The 17680-nt window shown below is 42.0% G+C and overlaps 1 protein-coding gene across 2 annotated transcripts in view; it reads right to left on the bottom strand.

Annotated features, from left to right (window-relative positions):
- Positions 1-16791, bottom strand: part of prox1a (prospero homeobox 1a) — a 40757-nt gene extending 23966 nt beyond the window's left edge. The window contains exons 1-5 of one of the 2 annotated variants that reach the window (XM_046045665.1): positions 16675-16791; positions 12866-13277; positions 12111-12731; positions 10444-11688; positions 2698-2805 (exon numbers count right to left, since the gene is read on the bottom strand). In XM_046045665.1, coding sequence (XP_045901621.1) covers positions 2698-2805; positions 10444-11688; positions 12111-12731; positions 12866-13210 — 2319 coding nt within the window. In that variant the 5' untranslated portion in view covers positions 13211-13277; positions 16675-16791. Of the gene's footprint in view, positions 1-2697; positions 2806-10280; positions 10330-10443; positions 11689-12110; positions 12732-12865; positions 13278-16674 lie in introns of those variants that run through there. The other variant, XM_046045658.1, reaches the window with a different exon arrangement.
- Positions 16792-17680: the final 889 nt, after the last annotated feature.

The raw sequence follows: 17680 nt of genomic DNA, 5'->3' as shown, positions 1-17680 counted from the left end.
GTTCGCTCTCATAACTCCACATCAGAGTAAGTAATAATAAGTAATAATAAGTCACTGCTAATACAAACCTGGTTGTTGCCATCACCCAGGACTGAGATCTTAAGGATTATAACATTAAAGAGGCATTGTCACTGTAAATATGACTAGAGGAAAACATGTACAAAACAAATTAACCAATAACATCTGGTTTTCTTTGTCTATAAAATAAAAACCTCATGTTTAGCTGTCACAAAACATGCTGTCAGTCCTTAAAGCTTGGACAATACATTCCACTAGAAAAATAGATTCTGATAAATCCCACTGTTTGGTTCTGACTTCGTTACAGATCGAGCCTGTAATACTGTCCATCTGCTGAGCGAAGTGGCATGCCAAAGCACTGTGAATATCTCTTAATCTAAATCCATGTTTGTTTAGATGAAGAGATTAATTAATTGAATATCAGTTTGGAGGTAAACCCACAGATTGGGGACTAGATTAGTTTTAAAAGCTAATATCAATCTCAAAAGATAAACTCATACACTGAAACTATGCATTAACTCATTAGTCCTAATTTATTCATTTTCCAAATTAAACCCCAAAGCCACAGTTTATATGGCCAAATAAATGTTAAGCATATTTACTCAGATAATTGAAAGTATGACTTAGACATGATAAGTAAGCCGATTATGGAAAATGATCAATGTCGGCACATAACAGTTTTAAACTGTTTTCTTTTCCCAAATCTGAAGGTTAAAATGAAGTGAGACTGGTGATGTACAATCATGTTAAATCTTGTTATAGCTCATTAGCTGGTGTATCTCATCACTAATAATCTTGATATTCACAAGTTCTTAGGTATCTGTTTAATTACGCTCTCTCCTGCCCAGAGATTTTCAGAAAAACTAAAGCTAGCACATTTGACTGGCAGCATATCTACAACCACCTTGGAGCAGCTGTGACAAAAAGTCAAATGCAGTTTAAAGCTTGCTGTGAATATGTCACTGTACAACCTGTTATCTTTTTCATATTTAGCTTGAAGAAGATGTAGTGTTTAAAATCAATCATAAAAATCATTTTTATGGTTTACATTTAAAGTTAATTTCAGATTTCACTTATTTTAGTTTTATTTCATTACTTCATTTAACATTTTTAGGATTTTCAGTGTCATTTGTTAGCCTGAATAAAATATTCCCAACATTCTCACTTAAATTACAATTTCAACCAACATAATTGGACTTTTTGGAGAGATGAAAAAGTTTTAAAGCATGAGTTTTGATAATTGGTCGAAAAATGCAGCATTTTCCACCTTTACTGTCTGAGTAACACTAAACAGAGGTATAACTGGATACCATGATACCCATTTTTATCACTTAATGGACTCCCACTTAACGACCAATCAGACCCACACGTACTCGGGGCAGGTAGGCCTAGCAACCTCGTGTTTGCCTAGCAACCCGGTGTCCCAGCGACCCTTGTTGCCATGGCAGCCATTGAGGATGTGGCACCGCCACAAGGAAGTGGTCACCACAGATATGAGCCAAAGGGCAGCTGGAGTGTGTGTATGTGCGTGTGTGTGTGTGTGTGTGTGTGTGTGTGTGTGTGTGTGTGTGTGTGTGTGTGTGGCTGCTCATTTGAAAACAGTGTCCTGAATCCATAGAGGAGCCGTATGCTCCTTTGCAAAACATGTAGCAGCCTGTAAACACAAAACAATCAGCGCCTTTGTTTTAAAGCTGTTGTTCTGCTGTCATCCCTTTCATTTGTTTGTCCTCCCCTCCCCTCACTCCCTCTGTCATTTTCTCAAACCCCCTCCCAACGCTTGCACAAACTCATTTTTATTGCCTTGACACTCTTGACACTTGTTCATTTTTCTTACTGATTTTATATACTTTCTTTCCTTTTTCTATTCTTTTTATCTTTCTTTCTATCTGTGCATCCTGTCACCTGTCAAATGAGCGCTAATGCCGTGATTATTATTATTATTATTATTTTATTGTTTCTGTGTTGAAAGAAAAGTTTAACATCTCATTTTATGTTAGTGAGAGTGAAAGTGTATGTGTGGGTGTTTGAGTGAAAGGACGGAGGTTGAGGTCAGGGTGTGTGTGGGTGCTGGGGGGGGTGCAGTATGTGTTTGAGAGAGAAAGTGGGCGTTAACACCCCCCTCTCCAAACCCATGCAGATTAAGGCCAGAAACTCTAATTATGCTACAAAGACGTGACAGACTGGATCACCCATCTGTGCTATAGGGTCTCACACACACATACAGGCAAACACACATGTAACTGTAACCAAATCTAAAAACCAAATGCTACACGCAAAGACGCATACCTGTTTACAACAGCTCATCTGCCCCATCTGTCACTGAAAAATACACGGATGTGATTTTTGAGATGTGATTCTAGAGATGCCATTGAATTCCCATCGATCTGTTTTTTGTTTGTTTTTTTAATCCAAGAGCAACTGGAGCAAACTCCTGAGTGTTTCCAATAAATAATAATGTAGCTTTAGCTTATCAGTCACAGACTAAATTGACCTACAATCTCTAGAGCAGGAAACAAATAAATCAGTAAAGTCAGATGAAAAAAGACAGATGAGGGACTTCACTATGACAGCATGAAACAGAAAAACAGAATTAGGAGAGAACCATGATAAGAGGTTCATAAAAGAGAATAAATAGAAGAGAAAAAAGGAGAAGAAGGAAAAGACAGGGCAAAATCCTACCTTCACGTCGGAGAAGAACATTTTGAGCATGTTGGAGGAAGGGTAGCGTGTATAGAAGAACATCAGCTTGGCCTTCTTCAGGTGGTTGGGAGACAAGCCCTCCTGAATCTGAATAATAACATGTTAAGGAGCCACCAAGCAGTTGTGTCAAGAGCTTTTGAGGAACAGCAGAGTGATGTTTTAGTAGGACCTGACATCCAAGTAAACCCCCTTAAAATGTTCTATTTACTTTCATTCAGTGCACATTATTTACAGCTTCATTTGTACCATTGGTTAACATGTTATATTTTGGAGTGAAATTGTGTTTTGTTAGCTGTACCAAAGCAACAATCACAATTATTATATGCCGCAAAGAACGCTGGATGTAGGCCCTCTAAAGCAGTTTGGCACTTGAGTTCTGCATTTAGACCTAACGGGTGAGGAAATGTGGTGTCTCCAAACTTCCAACTGGCATCTAACAACCTAAATATGCTCCTCTGTTATTAGCAGTAATCACTCAATATCCACTTCTTCTATTGTCAGTGAATTTGGTGGTCTCCTAAAGTGTCAAATGATTAAAAAACTGAGGGTATAGTATAGTGATTCTTTTTGTGTTTTGAGGTGCCAGTTTCTCTGTTTATCGGAAGTATGACCAGGAAGAAAATGTGCTGCTCATTTTACCAGACACAGGCCCCTGTTGGTCAGGGCCGCAAACATATACTGGCTGTTGACCAGATTTTGTTGTCTGAGTAAATGCTGCTGGTAGCACAGTTATGGTAAATGGTCTGTACTTGTCTAGCACCTTTCTGCTCATAGCGCTTGTCCCATTCACCCATTTACACACATTCATACACTGTTGCCAACTGCTCAGAACAGAACTACGAAGGCCTCAGTGATAGACTAGCTACCTGTCCAGGGGGAACCCTGCCTCTCACATGATGGGATAGGCTTTAGCCTCCCTCAACCAAGCCTCCAGGAACAGTGCTGAGCTTTGACGTGATTTTTGTGTAGACACCACAGTTGGTGCACACTGACCCAAAAAGACTTCCCACAATCAATACATTTTCAGAGTGTCATTGAGTGTCACCCTCAAATGACTCTTTGTCATTTCTCAAGTGTCTTATGCACATCCTTTCAACTGGTCTCGACCAGTTGCCAACAATGCAGAGAGACCGAGAGTATGAAAAACATCTTGGAAAAAGGTATCTAGTTCTCTTACATCCCTCCCCTCAAACCTGGAACTACAAGAAACTTTGCTCCCTTCCCTTGAATATTCATTAATTATTTTTTTAAAGCTATCCATGGTAGCCAGTGCAAGTATGAGATGTATGTTTTACTGTAAACACAGAGTGATTTGTGCCATAGATGGTGGGATTTTTTTCTTTTTAAAAAATAGCACATTGGCTGCATGTCAGAGCGAGGAGTGACCGCTCCAGCAAAAGCAAGGAGGACGACAACACTACCATTTAACAGAACCACAGAAAATTAGGAGATACAATTAAAGAAAGCCAGTCCTCTGTTTGGCATGCCATTTTACACCCAAAGCAAAAGCAAATATGAGCACCTGCTGGCTTTGGATCAAATCCCACATTCACTCCTGCCATCTCGCCGACTCTGCAGCCCCGGTGTCTACTCCACTGTTTCAACAAGGAAAATAATAATTGTGGAGGCCCTGGTTGCATGGGCATAGAGAGTGTGTGTGTGTGCGTGCGTGCGTGCGTGTGTGTGTGTGTGTGTGTGTGAGACAACAGCTGTGCCCCACCACGCTGCCATTTCCCCACCACATTAACAGCCCTATAATCTATCAGAGAAGATGAGGCAATCAATGGAACCCCCTGCAAGGTCAATTAGCACACAGACAAACACACACACACATACACATACAGAAACCCCAGGGGCCCTATATGGTTGGAAAGAAGAACAGGGAAAGAGGGAGAGAGTAGCATCAGCAATCAGGAAAAGAGAGAGAGAAAGCAAATGAATAAAGTATAAAGAAAAAGAGAGAAGGAGCAGCTTCAGGACAGAGATATTGTTTTTTTGTGTTATTGTGTTTCTCTATGTTCCTCAAACAAATGTCCTGACAAAAAGAAACTTTGAAAGAAATCCACTGACTATGTGTTAAAAAAATGACACAACACCGTTCACTTTGGTTCAATAGCTGAAGCGAGAGGTGAGTCGTATTGTCATCCATCATTCATGGAGCAGCAGATCCGTCAGGTCACCGGACAACAACACCACCGCCTAGTTAACATTCATATCAACCTGTCACTATCTGTGTGTGTTTAGGGCAGATAATACATTGTGTTTTTGCAGCCTACCTTGTTTTCTACAGACGCACACACACACACACAAACTAAAGCATATGATCTCAAACACATACACACTAAACCGCACAAACATGACTCAGAGTAACCAGTGTGAAGCAATATCATAATGACAAAAAACCAATGCTGTGTGTGTCTGTTTGTGTGTGTGTTGTGCAGCACTGTATCAGCTGTAACTTGACCTTGCTGCCAGGTGTGTGTGTGTTTGTATGTATGCGTGTTTGTGTGTTAATGGGGGGTTGGGGTGGGGGGGTTGGCTTGGGAGGAGAAGGGGGGGGGGGGGGGGGGGGGTACATTCATAAATGAATGGGGGACATCTGCTCAGCTCTGTACAAAGGATTAACGATACACAGACCTGTGAGAGAGAGTATGTGTGACTGTTTTTGTATGTGTGTTGGTGTGTGAGTGCCTTTTCCATGAACCATGATTGATGCAAAACACTTTAACCTAACTGCGAGGATTTCTTGAAGCCTTAAATCCATGACAATGCCATCACCATTTTATCCCTGCCATGCAAATCAAAATTGGAGGCAGAGAAAGAAATAAAACAAGGAAAAAAACTTTCTTTCTTTTTAAAGTATCGCTTTCAGATTGAGGGAGAAGAAGTAGCACCACAGGAAACAACAAGGTTTATGCAAAATGTGTCCTTTTTTCAGAACATAGCAATGATGTTTGGTGTGTTCTCAAAAGCTTAAGACATGGTTGATGCCAAGAAATGTAAAAATGTGTGCATGTCATACAAAGTCAGCAATGCTACTAACAATCGGTCCATTATCTTTTCAATTAATTGAGTAATCATTTGGTCTATAAAATGTCAGAAAATGGTAAAAATCTCCCAGAGCGGCCTTTAATATACCTGGGCGGCCCTCTGAAGTAAAGTGTATGTGTGGGAAACACTGACTGAACCGTCGTTTTTTACTTCAGCAGTCTCTCCCTCCATGTTGTTAGAGACTTTGTGAGTAGACGGCTATGTGCAAACGCATAGGGTGGGCCGGGCTGCGCAGTGAGGGAGAGAGAGAGGAGTGCTGGCAGGACTTTGCGAAACATATTAATTAACTCAACATCAAACTATATCGGAATAAACGGCATTGTCTAATTTCACATTTCTTTTGAAATTATTTCGGTATACCTCATATACCGAAATACCGCCCAGCCCTAAAAATGATAGAAAGCTGAGAAAAGCAGCAAAATTGTTGTCAATACATTTTCTATAAGGCTTATTTGGACATCCTTTCAGGACTGCCAGTAACATAAAGAATTTATCGTATAATAATATTAATGAATAAAGCCTACATAGTAGATACCTTTCTCATAAAAGTGAGTTAACTCATTTTGAAGGATTGTTGTTATTAAAATGAAATGTCTTGTAAAAACACAATTTTTGAAAACAATCAAACTTTTTTTTACCTACAAAATAAAAAAAAGGGAGGGTTGCAGGGTGTTCAGTATCTTTGAAATACTAATGTCCAATTTCAAAGACTTTTTTTCCCGTCCAAATGAATGGAAAAGCATTTTGGAATGAAACGGCTCAGCAGGATCAAGAGACGTGTCAAATATTTCTTTTTTAATTAAAGCAACATCTACATTGGCTTTGAAGACGACACTGTGATCGCATCCTCATCACAGCTGCAAGGAGTTCCTATTTGTGAGGTTCAAAGTCTTATTTTTCTTTTCACTTTGTTCTTCAAGCGTGCACGTGTGCGCACACATGCTTGTGTGCATGTGTGAGTCAAAGTGTGTGCATGTGTCGTGGCCGGGAGAAGCCCTCTTCATATGAAAGGTTAGGAACGAAAAGATAAACAGCTACCTGCAAACACCTGTCCACATGCACACGCCATGAAAAGGGAATGTGTGTGTGTGTGTGTGTGTGTGCGTGCGTGTGTGTGTGTGTACATGTGGGCATGTGTGTGTGTGCACCGTGAAAGGAGGCAAAACACACACAGCTGCCGAGCAACTGTGAACGAAGGACAACAAATGAAAGCAAGTAGGAGGGAGAAAACGAAAGGGAGACATCTAGCTAGAAACTGTAAAGCTGGACCAATACTTACATTTTAAACATTACATGTCTCCTCAACCCCCAAAACACACACATTTAAAAAGCTTCCATCAATAAGGCCAAGCATTCACCTGTTCCTCTCCCGTGCTCTTTGAAATATGATTAGCTTTGAGCTCCTATGTGCAGGGTCTTAGCACACAAACACACACAGACGCAGTGAAATATGATTTGCTTTGAGCGTTTATGTACAAAGTCTTTGTGATGAAAGAGAACCTAACCGCACAAGAGTGTCTCAGACAGTGGGAGAGCGTGTGTGTTGAAGAGGTAGCTCACTATCCTTTCGAAGCACTTTTAAACACCACAACCTGCTGCACGGACTTAAAAGAGCTTGAGAGAGCAGCGTGCGACCTGTTTAATCATCCCCCTCTTGCAAGACCCATAGCGCCCTGTTTCATCTTCCCCACTCAGCGAGGAAACAAGAGGTTTAGAGCAGGAACCAATTAATGCAGATTAATTGATATTAAAGACTTTCTTTGACCACTGCCTGCTGCTGCGGTTGCTTCTAAATGGTGTCAGTGTGTTTGACTGTTAAAAATGTGACTCTTGTAAAGCAGGGAAATAAAATCATTGCCGATTTAAACTCCTTCCAAGTGCACAAACAAAAAAGTTAAATTTAGGATGTTCTTAACGCTAACAATCATTTTCTTTTACTTCATAGTGTTTAACATGCTCACCGTAATACATACTAATACCAATGTGCCCCAATTCCATACTACATGCTTATTGTGTATGTAGAGCTGGACAATAAATTAAATAATCTGACCTAATTTAATATATAAGGACAAATAAGTCCAATTATCAAACATGAGGTAGGAAATGATGCGTCAATGTAACTGAATGTGCAAAATGTATCATGATATACTGGATATTTCAGGACATATAGCCTTTTGTACTTACAGCAAAATGTGCAAGACGTACATTACCATATGTCAATTAAACTACCAATGCTCTGGTGCTTTTAATATTGCTAGGGAGACTATGGGATCCTCTGCTTGTCAAAATACAATGTACAGAGTATATCGTAATATCTTCTTTTATATCCACTTGTTGCAACATTCTTGACATCATTGCCCCATTTAAATCCATGTGTTCAAAACCCAAATGTGAACGTTATATAAATGACTTAACTCAGGCTGCTAGACAAGAGTGTAGGAAAGCTGAGCGCAAATGGAAAAAAGATCATCTGCAGGTTTCTTATGACATTCTTAGAGAAAGTTTGCACAATTATCAGAGAACAGTTATAGCTGAGAAGACCAAGTATCTCTCAGATTTTATTTCAAATAATTGCCACAAACATCATGTTCTCTTTAAAACAATTAACTCTGTTCTTAATACTCCCCAATAACGTTTATCATGTAGCATTCTCTGAGGCCTGTGAAAAATTTCTCCACTTTTTTGTGGGTAAGATTGCCTCAGTTAGAGCAAGCATCTCATTCCTGCTTTTGACCCCTCCATTTCCATAGAGTGCAGCTGTTTTCACCTGATTTGAGTCTGTATCCATCTCTACTCTCAAAAATATTGTTACACACCCTTAGGTTGCCTCACTGATATTTTCTCACCTCGCCTTTTTATAGAGCTGTGGGACACTATTGGACCTAACATCCAAGAAATTATAAATAGCAGCCTTACTTCAGGTTCTGTACCAGCCTATTTTAAACAAGCAGTGGTGCAACCACTCATCAAAAAAACGCCCTGTCTCTAAACTACCTTTTGTCTCGAAGATTTTAGAGAAAGCATTTCTTTTACAGTTGCAGTTCTTTTTAGATACACATGGTGTTCTTGAGGTGTTCCAATCGGGTCTTAAGACTTTTCATAGCGCTGAATCCCCACTTTTAAGAGTTTTTAATGATCTTTTATTTTCAACTGACTCTGGAGATTATTTAATTCTTATGTTTTTAGATCTTACAGCAGCATTTGACACAGTTGACCACAGCGTCCTTACTTCTCGCCTCGAGCATGGCGTGGGGATTAAGGGTACTGCCTTAGACTGGTTGAGGTCATACTTCTCAGACAGAGACTTTAGAGTTAGTTTTGGTGGATCTATTTCACCTTCTGTGTCCCTCACATGTGGAGTTCCCCAGGGTTCAATTCTCGGGCCAATTCTTTTCTCACTGTATTTGCTTCCCCTTGGATCAGTCTTAAAAAGACATAACATCAGCTTCTATTTCTACGCAGATGATTCGCATATCTATCTGCCCATCAAAAGAAAAGATGGTAGTTCTTTAACAAGATTGGTTGACTGTTTTAATGATATTAAAGCCTGGATGGCCTTAAATTTTTTAAACTTCAACAAGAGTAAAACTCTCGACAGGTCATGGTTTTTAGACCCAGTGGCACCTCTGATGTCTCACAAATAGACCTGGGCATTTAAGTCTGTTGTAACAAACCTAGGAGTTAAAATGGATTGTGATTTTAAAATGACGAAGTAGATCAATTCTGTTGTGAAAGCAAGTTTCTTTCAACGTAGGCTTCTTACTAAGTTTAAGCCCTTTTTATCTTTGACAGATTTCGAGAGGGTCATACATGCATTTATCACAACACGCCTTGATTATTGTAATGCTCTGTGTGTAGGCGTTAGCCAGGCCTCCCTCTCTCGACTACAACTGGTTCAAAATGCTGCCACTTGTCTCCTTATTGGAACTCGTAAGAGAGATCACATCACCCCTGTTCTTGCCTCTCTTCACTGGCTCCCTGTTAATTTTAGGATTGATTTTAAGATTCTATTGTTTGTTTTTAAAGCCCTCCATGGACTAGCTCCAGCCTATATCACTGATCTGTTGAAGCCACATGCTCCTTCAAGGTCATTGAGGTCTGCAAACCAGTCTCTTCTTGTTGTCCCTAAAACACAGCTCAAGAGCAAAGGGGATCGAGCTTTTTCAGTCGCAGCCCCAAGACTGTGGAATGAATTGCCTTTTCATGTCAGACTGGCCCCCAGCTTTCCGGTTTTTAAAATCACGATTTAACACATTTTATTCCTTGGCCTTTAATTCGGCATGAGCGCTGTATGTTGTATTTGACTGGTGTTGTATTTTAACTGTTTCATGTCAATGTACAGCACTTTGGTTAACCTGGTTGTGCTTTAGAAATAAAGTTTGATTGATTGATTGATTGATTGATTGATTGATTGAATCAAACTTAACAAGAGAAGACACATAAATACTTTTAGATGTATGTATACTTTTCCTGGAGCCTTCTCACCATCGTCCCCAATTTATTTGAGTTTTTCCACCTTTGAGCCGCCTCCATTTCCTTTTAACATTGCAATGTAATGATCTGGATATTAAAAGCCAGCTAAGAATTAGTATGCGGTTTGCAGTTGGGATACAGCTAAATTCTAATCTTAACTCTGTGACCCAAACCTAACCCAAGACTAAAAAGCAAGGATACAGTGCTGCTGGAGTAGGGCGAAATGTCGGACATGTCTTGCAGGTCCCCACACTCAGACTTGATTAGGGACAGGGAGAGACCCTCCGGTCCATGTTGGCTTGGTGAGCTCTGCCTGTGGTGGTGGTGGTGGTGGTGGTGGTGACTGAGATGGCCTCCTCCAAGAGATGCCATTTTGGTTCTGAGGCTGACAGTTTCCCGGGTCATGTCCATGGAATCGGGGGAGGACCGGTGGTGGTCTTTGGGCCCTGGAGGGTAGCCAGCTCCAACCCCGTGTGACCCCAGGGGGTTCTGAAAGGTGTAACCCATAAGGGGAAGAGGAAATGGGTGGCGAAAGGATGGAGGGCTAAACCCAAGTGAAGCTGTGAGGGGAGAGGGGTGGAGGGAGGGATGGTGAGGAGGAGGAGGAGGAAGAGAGGAAGAGAGGTTGTTGTTCTCTCCTCCACCTCCTCCACTGCTCTTGCGCACCACCAGAGGCAGCGCCTCTGTCTGGTCGTTGGGAGTTGGCACACCACTCAGTCTGCCACTCAAACCACCGAAGGAATCCAGCGGGCTTGGGACGATTACATCGCCAAAGCAGTGCAGCCTCTGGTTGGATGAGTGGTAGTTAGGTGTGGGACTGCCGTCGCCGTTCAGACTGAGGGCCAGAGCGCCACCACCAAAGCGTGACTCTGGGGTGAGGGAGGGAAGGGGACCAAAAGGCGGAGGACATGAAGAGGACGAGTTAGAGGAAGATGAGGGTGCAGCCGGTGTGCTGCTGTGACAGCTGTGATGGTGACTGATGGCCTGCTTGGGTGAGGAGAAGCCTTTGACAACGGTGTCGACGACCTGCGACACGGCACAGTTCAGCTCCTGCTTCAGTGTCTCTGCTAACTGCCTTCCTCCTCCTCCCCCTCCTCCTGCTGCTCCTCCTCTTCTCTTCGTCACTCTTTCTCCATTCCTCCCCTCCTCCTCCCTGCCATCCTCCTCCATTTCTCCATCTATCAGGGCCTGTTCTCGGAGGAGTGCTCGGGCCCGGTCCAGGAACAGGCCTGGGTCCAGGTCAGACAGGTCGTTGTGGCTATGCCGCCCTCTGTCTCTATGCCTCTCCTCCAAGCCATCAGAGCGGATACTGTCCTCTGACAAGTTGCCATCCTCCTCTCTTTCTCTACCTCGGTCAGCCTCTGCGCTCTCACCGTTCTCTTCCTCTTCTTCTGTCTCTGAGTCGTAGATCTGGTAAAACTTTTCCTGAAGTTGACGCAGCTGTTTCTGAACAAGGATAAAGAATGTTAAAGAAGGAGCTTTCTGAACCTAAAGGTCACGTTACCATAAATATACTGAAGGGGAAATGAAAATAGTACAGTATGCCTCATATTACATGTAACCCACTTGGTGGTCAGACACTCTGTCACACTTTGTTCTACTGTACTGTTTTGCATGTGCATCAGCACCAAAAACACCAAGCGCAATGATTTTCTGTAACAGGTCTTGCTTCTCTCTAGGTACAGATTCAAGGAATAGAATACCATCTACTTATTAACTGCCATTCTAGTGCTTCATTTTACTAAATAAACTCAGTTCAGAACTTCAGACTTCAATTCCACACAGGAGGTAGGGGCGGCTGATGTTTGTGGTACATTTTAGCTACAAATGGCTACACAGAAGGTCTGTTAATGTCATCTGCTACCAACCTGCATGTCCTCCAGTTGCAGTTTGAGCTGCCGCCGCTCTTCTTGTCTCTGTTCCTGCCTGGAACACACCAGCTGGGTGAAGCTGTGTTGCTGCTGTGGCAGGCGCTGCTTCCTCTTATTCTCCCTGTAAACCTCACCAACGCCAACCACGCCGCCCCGCGAACCCGGAGAGCTCAGAAGGGAAGAAGGGCCATCGCTCCGCCTGTGGTCATGGCTGCTGATACTGTGGCTGTTGCCGTCTACTCGGTGGTCATTACTGCTGTTGCTGCTGTTCTCGTTATCGCGGTTGCTTTCTTGGTTGTGGTCACCGGCGTTGGGCCGGACCAGTGGTGAATGACTCATGCCGCGGATGATGTTTTCCACGCGGGCACGCTTGGCACGAAGGTGCTCATCTGAAAGCCTGTCCAAGTCAAAGGAGGAGAGGGAGAGGGGCTGAGGTGGAATGTGGGGGTTATGGTTCGAAGGAGGTGGTGGCCGCCCGAAAGAGGATGAGGAAGGTGGAGGTGGAAGAGGAGGCCCAGGAGAGAGGCAGTCAGAGGGGCTGTCCCTGTCACGGGATGAGTTGCTGCAGGCGTCCTCGGCCTGAATCTCTGAGCCTCCACTGGACAGAGCTCCACTCCCCTGTGATGCAGGACAGGAGGACCGAATTAATAAACACCAAATTGAATTAATGATTTAACTGATCAATCGATGAGGGTTGAAAAAATTTATTGATTGACTTAACATTTCAACACTACCTGTATATTTGCGTATACCTGGAAGCCTGAGTCACTGCCTCCATTCTTTCCCATGTTATTTTTCAGTAGCTGAGAGATGATAGTAGCGCCGGGGAAAGGCATTATGGCATCTTCGTACGAGTTGGCCCTCTTCAGCAACTTCCTCAAAACATTCGACTTTTCTCCGTCTGTACCCCCATGGCCATGACTGGCCAATGAGCAGTCTCCATCCTGATCGATGCCGTGCGATTGATTCATGCTGTCGAGAAGGGTCTCCCTGGCGCGGCTGAATATCCCGCTACCCACAGTCCTTTTCACCCCAATGTCGACACGTCGGCGCTTGGTCTGTCTGGTTAGGAGGGTGGTGCTGTCATGATCAGGCATCACGCAGGGGGGCTAAACGGACATGTCCAGGAGTCCTCACAGACACACGCAGGGTGAGAGGAGTTACCTGGTCAACGGCAAACACAAATAAACACAAATTGGTATAATTTCATCTTTTTACTATCACCCGGAAAGTGGCGTTTTGCCAAGTTTTTTCATTCCCAAAATCAAATCTTTGTCATTTAGCAGAAAGTGCATCAAGTGATAATCTTTTGGGCAGAGAGAAGCCAACTCATTGAAATTGGTAGCTACATTTAATGACACTTAACTTTGAAAATACAGGAAATGCAGTTAAAAGACATTAGATAACAGCAGATAATGTGCTTTTTTCCTTTCCGAAATAAATATAGAAATCTCATGTAGAAAACTTTCTTTACCCTATGTCTTACCTTTTTAACAATCAAACAGGGTAGACAATAATTAACAGATATATAAATCACCACTCAGGAACCATCACAAAAATGTCAAACATCTCAAACCAACAGAGAAAGAAATAGGGCAGATACTTTTATAGATTGCAAACTGAGTCAAATTCAAAACATTACTCATAGTGCATTTCTTGACCAAAAGTCAAGGGAACCACTGTGAGAAACAAACACACTCTTTAAAATAGTTAAAGGATATATTCCCACAGAGAAGTAACACCTGCCAGTAATAACCAAAACAATTTCCCATTTCCTCCTCGTCCCCTGAGGGGTAACCTTGATTTCTGCATCTTGTGAGGAGCTGTGAAGAATCGACAGGCGTTCTCTTATTGTCAGAGGGATTTCACTCCACTCTCAAAAGTGTGTTAGTTTTCTTTTTTCCTTCTTCACATGATGTGAAAGAAATAGGTACTTGTACTAAATTTTGGAAAGCATTGATGGTATAAAACTTTATATATATAAAAAAAATCTTACACATGCTGCCACTTGAGGTATGTTCTCCACATACTGCATTTTCAAAGCATAAGTTTATTTTTCTGTCATGAGTGACTACATCGATTATGCGGCACATGTAGAGAGGTAGAGGCACTAGAGAGGTGCTTGTAAAAAATGCAAGAAATCCCAGGATAGTGTAGGATGTTAACTTAACTTAAACTATCAAAACCGGATTTTTAAAATATATGATCTCGTGCCAAATCTGAATTTATAGCACAGATGATTTTAATTTTTTTAAATGACTTTCCTCATTAATTTATGGATCAAATCAAATGAATGAAGACAAAAAAGTTTCAAAAACTATCTACTAATCTAACACGATTTATAAAAAGCCATTGTAAAACGGGTGAACGATGGAAGTGCATGTCTGCTTGCACTTGTGCCTTCACACGCATGCATAAAGGCAGCGTTTTCCATGTTACATGTTTGCATCTGTTTTGCAAGTGATTTCAGGTTCAAGTCATTTCACAAAATAAAGAGCTGCTTCCTACAACAGTTTGGCAGAGCTGTTGCCTGTGTTCATGGGAGTTAAGCAGATATACGTTCAGTGTTAAATGCGGTAAAACACAAACTGTAGCAGGACAAGAATGACAGAAAATGCGAACGTGCTCAAACACACATACAGGCTGAATCAGGGACACAAATGAGATGCTTTTGCAATAGCCGACAACAGCCGATAAAGCAGACACTGTTGTGTTCCTGCATAGCCATTACCAAATGAAATACTTTCCATGCAGGGGAGAAGGGTTAGTTCGAATGTGACTCCGACTTTCAGTGTTGTAGACACGAGGTGTTCAGATAAATACTCAGCCCCTCAGCACAGTGACCCAGATACACACACTCTCTCTCACACACACACACACACACACACAGAGAGAGTACATGCATACACACATTGCTCTCTGTTTGCATTATTAGTTCCTCTCTCATACACACACACACACACACACACACACACACACAGAGGAGAGGTAGAGAGAGTGAGAGGCAAACAGTTTAGATTAGGGAGTCCAAAGAGCTGGAAAACTTGGTTATTTCGAAATTTGTGTCTGAGTTCAAATCATGAGCGCATCAGTGTATAAAAGAAAATCCTATGTGTTTTAATAATAAACAAGGCAAAGGAGGATGATGATCAGCACCTTTTTCATCAACATTGACAAGTATTATCATGCAGAAATCTAAGTTGGACTCAGACTATTGTAACACCATGCAGCAATACAAGGTGTTCAGAAAAAACATTCATAGTACTGTTCAGAGGTGCCTGTGAAAGGAGATGTGAGAGTGTGTGGGGGTTTCTGTATCAAACAGAAACTTTTTTTATTTTTTTATTTATCTGAATTTAAAGTGCAGGAATAACTGGCTCTGCAGTTGAGAACTGAAATAGGAAGTGACTGATGAATAACTGTAAATGGCATATTTCCATTTAAACGTATGTCTCTTTGTGTGATGACAATGATGTGAAGGGTAAAGCCGCTCACCTTACTTATAGAGTTTATCCCAATGTTTCAGCCTCATAGAAATACGTTTGGCAGAAAATAACAAACAAATACAATTATGTAAAAATTATTTTTGAAAGTGGTGATAGATGCACACTCTCTACTTCCTTCTACACCTCTTAAGAGGAACCCAATAGCGCGGTCATTATTGATAGCTAAAGTGTGAAGTAGAGCATTTCTTCTCGCTTAAGCTGACTGTGCGCGCTGTGAGCGGAGAGCACCGCTGCCAAGAGTCGGACAGAAAACACAATCTGTAACTTTTACGCACGGCATTATGGACGGCAAATATAGAAATATGTTTGTCATAGTCCATACACCAATTAGTCCACGATAATGACACGACAGCGGCAGTTCCACTGGCACACGCTGCAAACATTTCCATCTTAACATACCGTTGATTGTTGTATTATAAAGTTATCTCTGAGTAGTGGAGAGCTGGGCCGATGGAAAGAGATAAATCAGCTTGTTTCTAAAGCAGTTTGCTCTTTTTTAGCGGTACTATATAAAGAATCAATAGCTTCTCTAGATACAAGGCTGAATGCTAAATTACTTTACTACATATCAATAAAACGGACTTGAAATACATTTATCTGATGTTGATCCACTGTCCGAGTTCTTTATTTACTTTAATTAGAGAAACAGACCATCATCAGTCGATAAGAAATCCAAAAGCAACAGTAGGTGCGTAAATCCCTGAGAGTTCAACTCTGCAACAACCACAAACTGGCCATGAAAGTAAAGCACGGCAGCGAAAAAAAACTCATTTTAATTCTTAAAGAGACTTAAATCAGAGATTTTAGCACATTTATTTTCGCCGGCTAAAATAATAAGCAGTGTCAGGCTGACGCGCATGAAGTCAGTGTGAAGAAAAACTGTTTCGGAAAACAGTCCAAAATTTAACTAAACCATCTGAGTCCATGATGTGAGAGGAGTGGAGGTTAAGTTACAACGAACACGGTGCGGTCTGACAAATCACACACACGTTCAGCATATAAACCCACGAGTGATAATAATAGGCTAATGGCAAGAAATAAGTGTGTGTACTTACTTCTCTGTCGAGCGTTTCTCCAAGCCGGTCCGTCGAAGAAAGGGCGAACACAAGAGACAGATCCGCACTCGCTGTTAAGATCAATGCCGTAATTTACTACAGCAAAGTGGAGACGTACGCAGAGCGTGCGTGCACGCGGGCGTGAGTGGGTGTGCGGGAGGTAGCGAGAGAGAGAGATCCTTTAGAGAAAGTCTGTGTGTGTGTGTGTGTGTGTGTGTGTGTGTGTGTGTGGGAGAGAGAGAGAGAGTGAGTGAGACACAGAGAAGAGAGAGAGAGAGAACCTGCTCTTGTGCGCCGCTCTCCTCCCGGGATGGGAAGTGTTTAGTATCAAGCGCACCCGGTCCGTCCGGCACTCTCGGCTCGTCGCGAATCCCGCTTTCTCCCTCTGACCGACGGCAAGACTCTCAATAAGAAACACGAAGAGACGCACATGAAGGATACGTGAAGACGTTGCGTCACTGGCCCCGGAGTGAGGTAATGGCTCCACCTGACCAATAAGGAACAGGAACCGGGGACGGTGGATTTTATTTATAAGGACCCATTTGAAAACTGCGCGAAGCCAGAGCGGAGAGGGAGGAGAGAGGTGCAGAGGATAATGTGGAGGGTAAACTGAAAGTCAGGTTCACCAACCTTTCTCATTTGCGGAGAAGCTGAACATAAATCTTTGTAGAACCAATTTATAGTTTAACTTAATCCCGATTTAATTTCCATGTTTGTGCTTGGTTTATTCCCCCTGTTTTGTTTTTTCTATTTAATTGATTAACGAGGGAAGATCAAATACCCTGGTTTGCGATACAAATTCATCATCAGTTTAATAAATCAAAGCAGTACATTTAACCTGCTTGGGCCTACTTTTTTCCCGACTTGTGTCATTCAATTAAAATAACTTTGAAATGTCAGTTATTTCATTGTTTGCATGCTTTTACTCAGTTACAGCTAAAACAACATGCCTATGTACATGTGCACTGTATGCATGCAGCTCTGATTATTACGTGTTTTAAATAAA

The sequence above is a fragment of the Micropterus dolomieu genome, linkage group LG01 (genome assembly GCF_021292245.1).
Source record: "Micropterus dolomieu isolate WLL.071019.BEF.003 ecotype Adirondacks linkage group LG01, ASM2129224v1, whole genome shotgun sequence".
Lineage (NCBI taxonomy): Eukaryota > Metazoa > Chordata > Actinopteri > Centrarchiformes > Centrarchidae > Micropterus > Micropterus dolomieu.
Note: the sequence above shows the minus strand (reverse complement) of the source record. Positions and strands in the feature narration are given on the sequence as shown.